Source organism: Prionailurus bengalensis, chromosome F2 (genome assembly GCF_016509475.1).
Source record: "Prionailurus bengalensis isolate Pbe53 chromosome F2, Fcat_Pben_1.1_paternal_pri, whole genome shotgun sequence".
In the NCBI taxonomy this organism is placed as follows: domain Eukaryota; kingdom Metazoa; phylum Chordata; class Mammalia; order Carnivora; family Felidae; genus Prionailurus; species Prionailurus bengalensis.
Genome location: NC_057353.1, coordinates 500,293 through 516,857, shown reverse-complemented (window position 1 = coordinate 516,857; position 16,565 = coordinate 500,293). Strand labels below are relative to the sequence as shown.

General features: G+C 40.6%; 1 protein-coding gene across 1 annotated transcript in view; it reads right to left on the bottom strand.

Annotated features, from left to right (window-relative positions):
• SPIDR (scaffold protein involved in DNA repair) overlaps window positions 1–16,565 on the bottom strand; it is a 502,960-nt gene that overhangs the window by 274,538 nt on the left and 211,857 nt on the right. The window contains exon 8 of the mRNA XM_043601030.1: window positions 1,323–1,536. Within this exon, the coding sequence (XP_043456965.1) occupies window positions 1,323–1,536 (214 nt within the window). The remainder of the gene's footprint in view (window positions 1–1,322; window positions 1,537–16,565) is intronic.

The window sequence follows — 16,565 nt, the reverse complement described above, 5'->3', positions numbered from 1 at the left end:
AAAGAAGAGAATTAAGGGCATTATATTCTCGAGTAAGCCGCAGAGAATGACAGTTGGCCATTACGTTATTCACAATATCCTCAAACTGAAGGCACCTAACTATCTGTCAATAGAAGAACAGATGGATATAATTGCATAAATTAATACAATGGAATACTGTCTAGCAATAAAAATGGACAAACCGTTAAATGCCAAGGAAACTGATGAATCTCACAAGCATAATATTAAGTGAAACTAGTCAGGCAAAAGAGAATGCATATTTTGTGATTACTGTATGGTTCTATTTATATGAAGTTCTCAAACATCCAAAGGAGTCTACTGCATCATAAATCAGGATGATGGTCAACTGGTGTGGGAGGAAAAGGGGGGAAATGAGAGGGGATTGGGGTGGTCCCAGGTGTGCACTGTATTCTATTTCTTGGACTGGGCAGCAATTACATCGTCACTTTGTGATTATTTGAAGAAATGTATACTTATAATTTGTATATGACACTGTAGGTGTCTTATACTGTTCAATAAAAGATACATTAAAAAAAAACACAACAAAGCAAAATGAAATAAAATAAAATGTAGGTTACCCTATGATATCCACAGACTGTGGAAGAATTTAAGTAAACACTGAGAACTCACTATGGACACAGTGAAAATAGATCCCTCCTCTGGGAAGGAAGTTTTACTTTAAAGACCTGTAAGTCAACTTCAATGCTAAGAATTTGACAGATGAATGAAACTCTTAAAAATGTGCCAACAAAATTTATAGTTAGTTCTTAAAACAAGGCTGCTCAAACATTCTCTCAAAAATAATATGATTTTCTTCTTCTTGTAGTAAAAAAATAACACCCTATGGAAAAGAAAGCAAACATGTATCCTTAAAAATATTTCTGACCCATTAATGACCATTTATGCTCCTAAAGATTCAAACCCTATTATGTCTTAATTTATGCTTTTTATCCCTTTCAAAGTGATTAGCAAAGAAATATTAAATTAATGTGTATTATCATATGGTCACATTAATGCCTCTTACTAAAATTGAATTTCTAAGAAAAAAAAGCCATATTTCTTAATATACCACTTAGAGAGGAATATTGATATGATTGTTTCTCCCTTGCCTCTCTGCCCTTAAATTGTAAAAAATTTCCTGCCAAAAGTACAAACAAGCATTCAAAGACAGTTCAGTGCTTCTGTTACATAAAATCGATGTCAAATCCTGGCTTCTTTTTCCTGGCATTTCTCCATAATAAGGTGACAAAAATGTTCATGATAAAAATACATTTTGAGACAAACTCAGTTAGTGACTGTTACAATCAGTTCTTTCTACTCACCAGGGAGGGTAAATATGGATGATGTCTTGGGGATGTCCCCTGAGATGGCAAGCAGTCTCCTTGGTGAACAGCACCTTCAGTCCAGTCCTGGGGGCCTGACCTAGAGAAGAGCTGTCGGCTTGCATCCCTGCTAACTGCTCACACATAGCAACTTGGATGGTGCATTCCTCATGCAGCTCTAGAATTTTCACAACTAATATGCCAGACTTTCTACCTAGAAGGTGAAGAAGAAAAAAACAAGCAAAATGAAGTCTAATAAACATAAGGTCCAACTGTGAATAAAATGTCATGAAAAAAAAGAATCACATTAAGATAGCTTTAGGGGCACCCAGGTGGCTCAGTCAGTGAAGCATTCGGCTTTGGCTCAGGTCATGATCTCACAGTTTGTGAGTTTGAGCCCTGCGTCGGGTTCTGTACTGACAGAGTTTGTCAGGTTCTGTGCTGACAAGTTGGAGCCCGAGGCCTGTTTCAGATTTTTGTGTCTCTGTCTCTCTCTGCCCTTCCCCCACTCTCTCTCTCTCTAAAATAAATAAACTTTAAAAAATTAAAAAAAAAATAAGATAGCTTTCTCCACCTATAGAAAATGGTCTGTATACTATGCAAAGTAGAGAACAGATAGTAACATACTCACTGTAACATCTTTTAATTAAAATTTTATTTTAAGCAACATACAAGATAGTCTTCCATCATAAAGAAACATTTTTGTACACACAGAAAACTTAGAGCCATCATTTCACACAGCATGGTTTTACGCCAAATCTTGAACTCTTCTGATAACCACAACAAGGGAAGTATGGGCACTTACTGATTCTTCTTTCTTATATGCTCCCTCCACCTCATTACCTGCTTTGACTCTGCAGGAGACGGGCTGGTTGCAACTGTTCTAATGATCATAAAGGCTAAAGGGGAGGATTTCTGAGGAATGTTGAACGCTAGGGCTTGAGATTTAAATGGGTGGAGGGGCGCCTGGGTGGCTCAGTCCATTAAGTGTCTGACTTGGCTCAGGTCATGATCCGTGGTTTGTGGGTTCGTGTCCCGCATCTGGTTCTGTGCTGACAGCTCAGAGCCTGGAGCCTCCTTTGGCTTCTGTGTCTCCCTCTCTAGGTATACCTCCTCCACTCATGCTCTCTCTCTCTCTCTTTCTCTCTCTCAAAAATAAATAAACATTAAAAAAAATTTTAATGGGTAGAATTTGATCTGAATTTAACTACTGATTAATTAAGGTGGCCAAGGGGCGCCTGGGTGGCTCAGTCGGTTAAGCAGCCAACTTCAGCTCAGGTCATGATCTCGCAGTCTGTGAGTTCGAGCCCCACGTCGGGCTCTGTGCTGACAGCTCAGAGCCTGGAGCCTGTTTCAGATTCTGTGTCTCCCTCTCTCTGACCCTCCCCTGTTCATGCTCTGTCTCTCCCTGTCTCAAAAATAAATAAAACATTAAAAAAAAATTTTTTTTAATTAAGTTGGCCAAGTTAGATAACATTTCAACCCCTCTGTTTTCCCACGTGTACCTCAAAGAACATTTAAAAAAATTTTTTTTTAATGTTTATTTATTTTTGAGACAGAGAGAGACAGAGCATGAATGGGAGAGGGGCAGAGAGAGAAGGAGACACAGAATCCGAAGCAGGCTCCAGGCTCCGAGCCATCAGCCCAGAGCCCGACGCGGGGCTCGAACTCATGGACCGCGAGATCGTGACCTGAGCTGAAGTCGGACGCTCAACCGACTGAGCCACCCAGGCGCCCCTCAAAGAACATTTTTAAGAATTCAGCGAAAAAAATAAAATTAAAAAAAAAAAAAAAAAAAAAAGGGGGCGCCTGTGTGGCGCAGTCGGTTAAGTGTCCGACTTCAGCCAGGTCACGATCTCGCGGTCCGTGAGTTCGAGCCCCGCGTCGGGCTCTGGGCTGATGGCTCAGGGCCTGGAGCCTGTTTCCGATTCTGTGTCTCCCTCTCTCTCTGCCCCTCGCCCGTTCATGCTCTGTCTCTCTCTGTCCCAAAAATAAACAAACGTTAAAAAAATAAAAAATAAATAAAAAAAATAAATAAAAAAAAAAAAAGAATTCAGCGAGAGAACTGAGGTTGACAGTGTATGTAACCTAAAACCCAGATGTGTCCCAGAAACTGCCACAAGCACCAGGAGACCTAAACAAGGATGCATACCTCAGGACTATTTATAAGAGCAGAAAAGTGTACCGAACACAAATCAACAGGAGGAAGGGTAAACCATGCTGTGTTCATACAACAGAACACCATACAGAACTTAACACTAGTGGGCCAGATGTCTATTTATCAGCATGTAGAGATCTCATAAACGAGAGGGGATAAACAAGATATTCAGAGCATGATATGCATAATGTTATTATTTTTTGAAACCTAGAAAACAATAAATTATTGTTGTAGATATATATGTAATACGAGTATATAAATATGGCCAGAAGGATACATAGAAACACATACCTAAGGAGAAAGAAGAGCATTTCACACTTCATATGGTTTCTATTATTAAAAAATATGGGGGCGCCTGGGTGGCTCAGTTGGTTAAGCGTCCGACTTTGGCTCAGGTAATGATCTCACAGTCCGTGAGTTCGAGCCCCGTGTCGGGCTCTGGGCTGATGGCTCAGAGCCTGGAGCCAGCTTCGGATTCTGTGTCTCCCCCTCTCTCTGCCCCTGCCCCACTTGCACTTTGCCTCTCTCTCTCAAAAATGAAATAAAAACATAAAATTTTTTTTAACGTGAATCAAAAAAAGACCAAAGATTAAAACACGTTATTAATTCTAGGTGGCGAGTACACTTATGTTTTTCTATTTTCTGTTTTTTAATTAAAAAAAATTAAATGAAATAACAAAAGCTAAGTATCTAACATAGTACCCTGCTAATTATATAATAGATACTGATATTAATTTCTTTACCACTTTAGCCAACTGGTTAACAGTGAATAATGAAAATTAATATTTAAATAACATCAAAGTTTTAGTTATACAATTTAATTTCATTTCCATTTCTTTTTCCTCTTCATTTTTCTTCATTTTCCACTCATCCCTAATTTTCCATTCCTTCCTTTCTCTAAGTGTCAGTAACATGTGTTTGCATATTAAGCAAGGTCACATCACTGCTCCAGAGCACTGCCTTCAACTACTGTTTCCTCAGGTATGTACCTATCTTGCTACTATTTCTTAAGGTAAGGAAGGAAACAGAATGGGGGAAGGATGTGAACAAGCACAATGTCAGGCTGGTACTAGTCACTATGGGGGAGGGAAGTGGAGTAATGAAAACAAGTATTACAGAAAGGCACTAAGTAGGAAGTAAGCATTGCACCTCCTCTACCGTGATAGTTGTTTCTTTAGTAAAACGTAGCTCATCCTCAGTTGGTGAGCAGGAAAACAATTAAGGATAACGTAAGACATCGCTCTGGTGCACACACCATCTTTCCCATGCAGGGCAGCCAGATCAGTGGTTGGAGAATTAGGGTCTTCAGCAGCAAAGGGAAATGCCCTAAGTTTAGGGGCTGCATTAACCACAGGAGCATTTGTGGACATATTTTAAGAATTTTTAAAACTTGGACCTGTGCTCAGAGCTCATCCCCCAAAACTGTGCAGCACGTGTGGCACCTACCCCACCAACCACTGACAACAGTTGCTGTTTGGAGCTCCAGGGCCCATGAGATCAGGTGGCCTGGCTGTGTGTGGCTGAGTGTCTGCCATGGCACCGTCCAGCCACGCTCAGTGGCTCGCCTGAGCAACCTGAGTTTTCTCCTCAGGCACTAATTATTGTCTTGTGTGGCTCTAAAAGTGAGATAGGTTTTCAGTAGTCTGACAAACTCTACAGTCCCTATAAACCTCCAACAGATTTTATAAAGGCAAGACATTACAGAAAGACACAGTTATTACTCCCAGGGATACTTACATATCTGAGATGAATCATATTGCTACTAACCACACTCTCTTTGAAGATTTTTATGATAAATCCTGCCAATATTCCTAAAACTATGATTTCTGCTGAAGATTTGGAACACTAAATGACTTGTAAAATAAACATGTTTCATGGTATTGGCTATCACCACAGCCCGTGCGCTGCAGCACAGAATAAATATATATATATATATACACACACACACACACACACACACACACACACACACTTTTATTTTAGAGAGAGAAAGAGTGCATAAGTGGAGGAGAGGGGCAGAGGGAGAGAGAGATTTCAGCAGCTTCCATGCTCAGTGTGCAGCTTGATGCAAGGTTCAATCCTACAACCCTGGTATCATGACCTGAGCCACAATCAAGAGTAGGATGCTCAACCAACTGAGCCACCCCAAGAGTAAACACACTCAATGGTACTACCATCACAGCCCTGGTGTACTGTGGATGGAATAAAAACGTGTTGCACGGTATCACTATTACCACAGCCACGGTACACTGCAGTATAGACAAAATAGAAAAAACATGCCTTATGGGACCACCAACAGAACCCTGGTGCACTGCAATGTAGAACAAACATGCCAGATGCTATTGACGATCACTCTTGTGCACTGCAGCATAACAGCACTGACTGTCACCCAAATCCTGGTGCACTCCAACAGGCTTGGTGACTTACATACAGGCTTGGCGAAGATGGTGATCAGTGCCATCCTGGATGTACTACGGGCTCCAATGTTCTCCAAGAAGCACTCTCAAGTCTCTCATACGGAACACTGTCCAATACAGTTTTAGGGACACACCAGCAGCCTACCTTCCCTCAAGAAAATAAGGCAGTGTAATTTCCTCTTTGTGTGAGAGATAAAAAAGCAAAAAGCAACCTAGGACAAATGGTGAATTTGAAACAAGCTTTAAATCTGGGCATAAGAGATACTGGTTTTACAAACAAAGATTATTTTGTAATTAAATGGACGATACATAAAAGGCATTTCTGTGCTGGCAAAGCAAAATTTTCCAAAAATTTGTGAGTCTCAGCCAAAATATAACCTTGTCCAGGAAGGGTTTACTGAATCCCAGCCAGAAGCAACTACTTCTTCCCTTTCGAAATCCTCAAATACCTTATTTATACCTACCTTCTTTTTAACAGTGTCCTCATTTTTTTTCATGTTTATTTATTTATTTTTAAGAGAAAGAGAGAGAGAGAGAGAGAGAGAGAGAGAGAGAGAGAGCACACAAGTGGAGGAGGGGCAGAGAAAGGGAGGCAGAGAATCCTAAGCAGGCTCTGCGCTGCCAGCACAGAGCCCGATGCAGGGCTTGAACCCATGAACCAAGAGATCACAACCTGAGCCGAAGTCAGACACCCAACACTATCTTCATTTTTAAATAGAGACAGTATTATCCATCCTCAAGAACACTGCAAATATTGAGAGAGGGAACACAGAAAGACCACAGTGCAGGGCCTAGTCCATCACACATGAAACAAGAGCAGCCACTGTCACCATGGTCACTGTCATTGTTACTAACTTTTTCCAAGGCATTTTCAAATCTATTATCATACTTGACCTACAACAACCCTATGAAATAGGTAATGAAGATATTAATCTCCATTTTTGGCAGATAAGAAAACTGAAAAAGTTACTTGCTCACATGACTTTCTTAAGGTCAGAGAGAATTACTGGTAGGTCGAATCCTAGAAATCGAGTGTTATCGCAAGACATGGACCAAAATTTCTCTCAGGTAAATACTGGTTAAAGATAGGAAATTGTGAGTGATGCTTTTTCCTAATTTATTATGTTAAAACATGAGACTTATTTAAAATATAAAGAAAGCATAACCAGCTGAGAAATGGTTGCTCTCGCTTTGGCAGGACATGGTCAGAGTGTCAATACTGATTGCTGCACTCTAACTTGTCATAGTTCTAAATACTGAAGAGTACCACAGAGCTCAACTGGAGAGCACAAATATTAACATAAAACAGCAGACTAAATGATTAGGAAACAGGAATAGCAGGTTCATACGGAAGGTATACTACAGGGTCTTGTAAGTTCTGTGTAAGAACAACAGATAAAACAGTTCTTAGTTAAAAATGGAAAATATTTAAGGCTAACATTTGCCAAATGAATATGTGAAAGAATGAGTTATTTTATCAGTTAACTGCTCTTAAAAGTATTTGGTTTTAAATGACCAAGAGGCCACAAAAGAATCAAGTAAATGATATAAGAACAAAATGTATCTGAGACTACTGGACTTATTTGAAATGTACAGGTTGCCAGGGTCCATTTATATACAAGTCAACTCAAATCCTCTTAAGTAGGTTATGTTGATAAGTTAATAAATACTATGATAACTTTCACAAACATTTACACAAGAAGTACTATATAAGAAATTAATCAACACTATATAAGTAAGTACCAGGTGAAACAAATTAGTATGTGGGGAGATACTGAAATGATCCTCCTATAGAAGACAGAAGCATCTGTAAGTTTTTCTAAGAGAAATACTTTACATAATATAATGTTGCACTAACTTTAAGTTACTCCATTTAATTATCCAAACATTGGCTACACAGTAATCTGGAATTTCCCCCTATATTATTACCGTGTCTCTCTTCATCTTCATAGATATCCCAATCTATACAGCATCCTGTCCTCACCCATCATGTACATGCACACACAGACACATGCAGACAGACAGACAGACAGACACACACACACACACACACACACACACACACACACACACAGGTTGGGGGGATAGAACAGCAAGGCTCAGGAATGGACATCAGGAGATTTTAATGTCCACCTGCTTCCAATACAGGTAGGACCTCTGTCCTGAACAGATACTCTGATACAGTTACCACTGGCTATGATTATTACAATTCTCCTTGTTACTCACTCTGGATTACCATGGTATAATCAGTTTACATTTTACTCTTATTAAAGGTATTTTATAGCTTCCCCCCCCCCAAATGATACATACCTCCAGTACCAAAATGGTCTTACGTGGGTGCGTCTGTTAGTTACCTGTGAAATTTTAAATAATACCTTTAACTAATTCTATGTCCTAGTCTATCAACTTCTGATATTTATCCAGGAAATCCCAGCCTTATAAAATGAAGGGCTAGAGTCCTAGGAATACATTTGAATGAGAATACCCCTAGCCTCAAGTTCAAATGATCGGCTATAGTACTTCTTATGCTCAGGCCCTCCAAATGCCAAAAGAAACAGGATGGTTTTCTGGTGGCTTTAATATCCCCATTAGAAGTCTCAGCTTTCCCCAAAGGTTCATTCCACCATTTCAGAGAAGAGTCCACTCCTATTTTGGCTAGGACTAAAAGTAGTCTGCTTGACCCTGAATGGCAGCAGATAGGAGATTAAAGAACAATGGTCAGAAAGAAGACAGGTCAAGGCCACTGTGTGAACTTGGGGTATTTCCGGTGAGTGTGATCAGAAGAAGCCAATGAGGAAGGCACATAATTTGCTTTGCTGAGAACAGACTGAGGGCAGAAGGGAAGAAGTAGGGAAACCAGTTAGAAGGCTACTGTGGCGGCGTGCCTGGGTGGCTCAGTTGGTTAAGCATCCAACTTTGGCTCAGGTCATGATCTCACAGTTTGTGAGTTCGAACCCCGTGTCAGGCTGTGTGCTGACAGCTCAGAGCCTAGAGCCTGCTTTGGATTCTGTGTCTCCCTCTCTCTCTGCCCCTCCCCCACTCTCACTTTGTCTCACTCTGTCTCTCAAAAATAAATACACGTAAAAAAAAAATTAAAGGGGCGCCTGGGTGGCGCAGTCGGTTAAGCGTCCGACTTCAGCCAGGTCACGATCTCGCGGTCCGGGAGTTCGAGCCCCGCGTCAGGCTCTGGGCTGATGGCTCAGAGCCTGGAGCCTGTTTCCGATTCTGTGTCTCCCTCTCTCTCTGCCCCTCCCCCGTTCATGCTCTGTCTCTCTGTCCCCAAAATAAATAAACGTTGAAAGAAAAAAAAAAAAAAAAAAGCAAAAAAAAATTAAAAAAAAGAAGGCTACTGTGGCAATCCAGGAGACGTAATAGTAGCTTGGACCTGGGAAGTGGGGACAGAGGTGATAAGAAATGGTTGAAAACTAGACATATTTTGAAGGTAGAGCCACCAAATTTTATTGATGAACTGCAAGTGGGAAATGAGAGAAAGCAGTCAAGAAGGACTCCATTGTTTTGGCTTAAGAAAGGGGAAGTACACAGTTAATGTCTACTGAGACAGGCAAGGTTTCTAGATGACCAGGTATCTTTGTGTGTGTGTGTGTGTGTGTGTGTGTGTGTGTGTGTGTGTGTGTAGGGGGGTGGCCTTAACAGGGGATACTACTGGTAATGAAGATACCAGTTTTGGATATATTAAGACTGAGATGCCTCTTAGCTAATACAATAGCCTGACCTTAACTGACCTCTCCAGTCCAGTACCTGGCCATTCTAACTATTGTACATAAGGCCCACTAGGGTGCTCTTTTTAAGTGTAAATTTATCAATTGCCACCATGCTTGAAGCTTTCAATGGCTATCCACTAGAAAAAATCCAAACTACTTTCCATTACATAGAAACACCTTTGTTACCTGTTATTTTTTACTGTTCTAGCCTCAAATTCTCCAGCTTTACTCTAATATCTTTAAATTATTTCTATAATAAGGTAAAAACTAGACCATACTTTTAAGAAAGAGTTGAACTTTCTGAACACAGTTTTCTTTTTCCATCCAGCTGAGTTTATTACTCTCCTTTATGTCATTCTGCTCCTCTTACCAACACTTTCACACATAAAATGGATACTTTTGTCCATTAAACCATAAACTCAGTGCTGTATCAGGATCAGTACCAATAGATATATATGAGCTAAGTGAACCCTAATTCAAACTGATGTCAAGAACTCTGGGGACTGTTTCACTAGCCTTAATTTCACTGCTGACCAAGATGATTTTAACTAATCCACCTTACCTCAACTGGATATGATCTGCACCTAGAGAATGCAAATTAACTGTGATTCAAGTAATGCTCTAAGAAGAAAAATAAACAAACAATACATTCCAAAATCAAATCCAAATGATCTACTTTATCTATTCACTGTATTTTACAAATGCTTTTTTTATGCACTGAAATATGAATTGTATTTGTTTGTATATAATCATACTATCTTTTCTTTTGAGAGATTATAACTATGCCTAATTTTATCAAGGATTCCCAAACACCTAGCAATATTATGCTCCTGTGAGTATTCAATGAGTGAGACTCTTATTAATTGCAATATTGCATCATTATTAATGTTTAAGTCAAAACTTTAGTTTCTGAGTAAATATTTTGATAAGCTACCATCAGATTCATTTCATATATAATTTCACAATAGAATTCAGAAAGCCCCAAGCAGGAAGTCTAGGTTACAATACCTAAAAACTAAATTCTGAAGAAATTCACATCTTTATATTCTGTAAACAGTACAATTACTTTTTGTTTAAAATTTATGTTCTCCCATAAAATTTTAAGTCATCTGGCAATGATGAACAGACACATTTCTTAACCACAAGTGCTTACTGAACCATAAACAATTGTGCTTTCACTTCTTGATTCTACATTTTTTTTTGCCTTTTCACCCAGTTGAAAATATTCTTTGCCAAAAACCACAATAATCCTAAGCATGAAACAGAAATCTGAAACCCAACTCTAAAAAAAAAAAAAATACAAAAAAAAGACTAGACAATACTGACCAGGCCATTGGAATATTCACCACAGTCTATAGCGATGAGAACAATCAGAATTTAGCAGGGCACACCGGCCACCTGGGATCACAGTGTCACAGTGCTACCACCAGGAATGTCACCGTGACTTGTTCTGCAGAGGTAGTCTGCACTGTTTAGGAGAGGGTGAAGAGCCAATAGAAAGTCCAGTTTTTAAAGAATCTAAGTAAGAAAAAGTATACAAAGGTTCCAGGAAGACAAGAGATTCCTAAGCAAAGTTTATACAAAACTGGACAAGAGGGGGTACTCCGAACTGAATGTGTGTCCCCTACAAATTCATATGTTGAAGTCCTAACTCTCAGTTTTGCAGTATTTAGAGATAGGACCTCCAAGAAAGTAATTAAGGTTGAAGGAGTCCACAGGGTGGGGCTCAGATCTGATAGGATTAGTGTCCGTGTAAGAAGAGACACTAGAAATCCCCGCCTCACTGGGAGCAGAGAGAAAAGGCCACAACAGCACACAGCCAGATAGCTGCTGCCTACAAACAAGGAAAAGCAGAGCTGTCACAAGAAACGACTATGGCGGTATCCTGATCTTGGACTTCCAGCTTCTGTTGTTGTTTAAACCAGACAGTTTATGGTATTTTGTTATGATAGTTCAAGCTGGGTACTGCTCCAACAAATATCTAAAAACGTGGAAGTAGCTTTAGAGCTGGGTAATGGGTAGAGGTTGGAGTTCTGAGGTACATGCTAGAAATATGGATGTTAAGGGTAATTCTAGTGAGGTGTCAAACAGAAATGAAGAGATGACTGGAAACTGGAGGAAAGGTAATTGCTATGAACTGAATGTTTGTACCCCATCAAAATTCATATATTGAGGTCCTAATCCCTAATGGGATGGCATTTGAAGGTGGGGCTTTTGGAAATAATTAACTCATGAGGATGGAGTTTTTATGAATGGGATTAGTCCCTTACAAAGAGAGACACAAGAGAGATGATCTCTCTCTGTCTCTCTTCACCATGTGAGGATACATCAAGAAGGTGGCCATCTACGAACCAAGAAGTTGGTTTTCACCAGGAACCAAATCAACTGGCACCTTGAACTCGGACTTCCCAGCCTCTAGAACTATGAAACTGAAATACCTGTTGTTTAAGCCACCCAGTATATTTTGTTATAATAATCCAAACTGACTAAGACAGCAATTTTTGTTATTAAGTGGCAAACAACTTGGCTCAATTGTGTTCTAGGTGTTTTGTAGAAGATGGAACTTGTGAGCAACAAGATTATGGATATTCAGCAGAAATTTGTAACCAAAATGTAAAAGGCAGAGTCTGGGTTCTCTGGACTTCTTAAGAGTAAAATATGGGAGAGAGATGAATTGAAGAAGGAATTGTTAAGCAAAAAGGAAGCAGCACTTCAATACTTAGAAAATTCTCAGCTTGCCCACACTGCAAAATATGAGGAAGCATGTTCTAAGAGAACACCAAGGGTGTGGCTAGACTACCACTTGATAAAGAGATTGTGGGATGGACCAGCAAACACAATACCAGTTTGAAGTAAAGGAGAAAGATACCAGAGAGAATGAAGGAAGGCTGCTGGACTTCTTTCATTCCGCAGGACATGACAACAAAGCTATTCTTTTTCTTTTAGTGTTTATTTATTTTTGAGAGAGAGAGAGAGAGAGAGAGAGAGCGAGCACAGAGGATCTGAAGCAGGCTCTCTGGCTCCGTGCTGACAGCAGGGAACCTGAGGCAGGGCCCTGACCCACGAACTGCTAGACCATGAATGGAGCTCAAGTCCCCAAGTGGGAAGCTTAATGGACTGAAGCACACAGGCGCCCCTAGAGGTATTCTTTTGCGACTGTGCATCATCCATCGAAAAAACGGTAGGACTCCAAAGGTGATTAGGGGACCATCAGGGCTGCCACTCACCACAGGCCCTGGGGGCAGGGTTGATTATTTCTCCTGGGTTTCAAAGGATGGGTCTACCTTTTTGGTTTAGGTGGGCTAAAATGCCCCCTCCTTCCCTCAGTGGTGGAGGTCTCTGCAGAAAGCCATAAGGGTGAAAGGCCCCACAGAGCCATGAGGGTGACACTGACATCTCAGCAGACCTGGAAGACAGATCACTGAACCAAAGGGAATTTTCCTTGAGCCTTATAATCTAATGGAATTTTCCTTGGTTGTTTTTGGACTTATTTGAGACTTATTACCCCTTTCGTCCTTCCTATTTCTTCCTTTTGGAATGGGAATGTCTATCCTATACCTGTCCCAGCATTGTATTTGGAAACACATTGACTTGTCTGGTTTCACAAGCTCATAGCTGTTGAGGAATTATGCCACAAGGCGAATGGTACCTAGTCTCCCACCCACCTCTGATTTAGATGATATATAGATGAGATTTTGGACACTAGACTTTAGAATTGATGCAGGAATGAGTTAAGACTTTCAGGGCTGTTGGGATGAAATGAATTCATTTGCATGTGAGAAGGGCATGAATTTTAGGAGGCTTGGGGCAGAATGCTTTGGACTGAATGTCCCCCCAAATTCATATGTGAAGCCCTAACCCTAATCTCCAGTGTATCTATAAAAAGAGATGGTGCTTCTAAGGAAGGAACTAAGGTTAATTGGGGTCATAAAGATAGGGGGGGCTGATTCATTAGGATTAGTATCCTTATAAGAAGAGACACCAGCAATCTGTCTTTCTTCTTGTGCACAAAGAAGTCATGTGAGCATACAGCTAGATGCAGCTGCCTTCAAGCCAGGAAGAGAGCTCTCACTGGAACTGGATCATGTTGGTTGACAACCTAATCTCAGAATTCCAGCTCGAAAACTGTGAAAAGTCAATGTCTGTCGTTTAAGCCGCCCAGTCTGTGGCACTTTGTTATGGCAACCTGAGATGACTGAGACAGGGGCTATTATAGGTTAGCCTTTCCAAGGTGTGAAGTGTATAGGACCACTGAGTGTACATAACTGCTTCCTTCCACTCTGAGTACTCACAAAGCAAGGTCTTCTTTATTAAAAAAAACTTCCTCATTTAAACCACCTTATTTTGTAGCACTGTAGGTAGTATTTTTAGCTTGGAAGATAGGTTTAAACTGGTGTCCAAAAATCACACTGAAAACAACTTTTAAAAGATCATAAGGCTAAAGAGAAAGTACAGAAATATTTAAATATCTCTTTTATAAATGAAACATCAACTGAAAAATAAGTGTGTTGAGAAAAATTTTAAAAATTATACAATTGTAAATTACTAATTGTGGACGATTAGAAAAGTGCTCCAGAGATTCAGGGATTCATACCCACCCTCCTCTAAACAGTCCTGAAGAAGGCCCGAAGTGCACATGCATCTGCACAGAACAGCACACCCTCTGCATGTGGAAATACTATAAATCTGTGTGGCACAAAGAGCTGAAAATACAATCAAGGGTGCCTCTACTGCCATGTTATTTTTGATATTTATTCCAATATCAACCTTCAACCCTCGCCCCTTCTGTTGTTACAACTCTTCATAAAAGATATTCTAATGAACAACTTCTAATTCATTAGTCAAGTCACTTTAAGTTACAGCAAAATGGGCAGAATCTATAATTAGCCAGAGCTGTGCATGTCCCAATAGGAGTACAGCACATTCACAACTACTAAACAAAAGTAGGTATTTTAGTCATGTGTGCTATCTCTTTTCAACAACATTGTAACAGACACTAACAGGGAAGGGGGAAGGAAAGAAGGGAAATCAGCTTAAGGAATAAAATGAGATGATGTCAGGAAAGTGCCTCTCTTGAAAGGCAGGCAGTAAGAGACCAGGGAGTTCTAATCACAGAAAAAGTGCGAGGGAAGTAAAACACTTAAAGGGACTACTTAGCGAAAAACGCCTGGAGTGTCTGTACATGGGAACACCACACAAGACAAGGTAAAACAGCAAAACAGAGTTTTAAAAGTAGAAAGAACGTAAGGTCTAGCAAAGTCCACTCTTATCAGTAAAGAAAGTGAGGCACAGGTCACATGACTCACGTATGCTTTTGGCTCTGGCAGAGCTGGGACCAAAACCAACATCTCCCGACTAGGACCATGTTTGCACTCAGATGTCGTGTAATGTGTTTAAATTCACCACTGACATCTACAACACTTCCTGAGATAGCAGGCACTCCTCAGAGAGGGTAGGTAAGGCCTGTACATCTTTGCAGCACTTTGCTCAGCTACTACTTACTTATACTTTGTATAATTACAGTATAACAGGATACTGGAGGTAAAATTACACACAAAGACAGAAAAGTATATTAGGCCCAGTTACCAAACATTTCATGAAGGATATAACTGACCTTTGAAGGAGGGACTCAGTGTTGTGCACATGCGTGGGGTAGCACATAAACAGGACAGTGGGAAATGAGTCTACCATTGGGTAGGCTGGGCACATGACCAAGAATACCACACAAGACAGCTTAAAGGTGGCGAACATTTATTCCAAGGACAAGTGGCAGTGAAAAGAAACCTTTTATTTTTTATTTATTTATTTATTTTTTCAATATATGAAGTTTATTGTCAAATTGGTTTCCATACAACACCCAGTGCTCATCCCAAAAGGTGCCCTCCAAAAGAAACCTTTTAAAGCAGAAGAGTGAAATTATCAGATTTGCCTCTTTAGGATGATGACCCTGATAGACTGAAAATGAGGAAAGGTCAGTGGCAGGGAGACCAGAAGGAGACTGACAAAATCATCCAGGCACAAGGGAATTTGAGCCTGAATAGTAGCAGATGGGATAAATGAAGAGATGTGACTTGAGAGATAGTTCTGAGGCAGAATCACCAGAATCTAGGGTTGAGATGGACTGAAAACATGCATAAGAAAATCCAAGTGAAGACTGCTCAATTAATGGACCAGGAATGCAAGTGCTAGGGCATGCTGGGTCTATGGGACCTGCAGGATTCCTAGGTGCCGATAGGGCCAGGGCTGGGCCAAGAAAGGCAGCAGGACACAGAGTTACCGAACCTCCAGGCAGTCCTGGGGGAGACAGCATGAAGAACTTTGATTGCCCACAAAAGGCACACAGGACAGGAAGAGGGCCAGGACAGAAGCCTAAGGAGGCTGAAGTTGCACACAAAAAAAGAGTTCAGCAAAGAACCAAGAAGGCACATGAACACGGGAAGGGGCAATCCATGAGGGACCACTGTTCTTCTTAAGGGAAGGGTGACCAACTGTGTGAGCAGTGCAGGAAGACAGCAACTAATGGAAATGAAGCATCACTGGGATGAAAAGTGATGTGAAAGTAGGCCTCCTGACTACTCTTTTTTTTTTCTTTTAATGTTTATTTATTTTGAGAGAGAGAGAGTATGTGTGTGTGGGTGTGGGTGTGTGTGCGTGTGTGTGTGTGTGTGTGCGCGTGCACAAGCAGGGGAGGGGCAGAGAGAGGGAGAGAGGATCCCAAGCAGGCTCCATGCTGAGCACAGCCCGACACAGGGCCCATTCCCAGGAACTGTGAGATCATGAGCTACAATTGAGAGTCGGACACTTAACCTACTGAGCCACCCAGGTGCCCCTGCTGGTTACTCTTTTAAATCACTATCAAAGTACAAAAGCACAACTTCCAATTTTTACAACTTTACAAGGCATTTTACTAATCCAAGAACTTGTTTATTCAGTTTGTAGGCTGAAA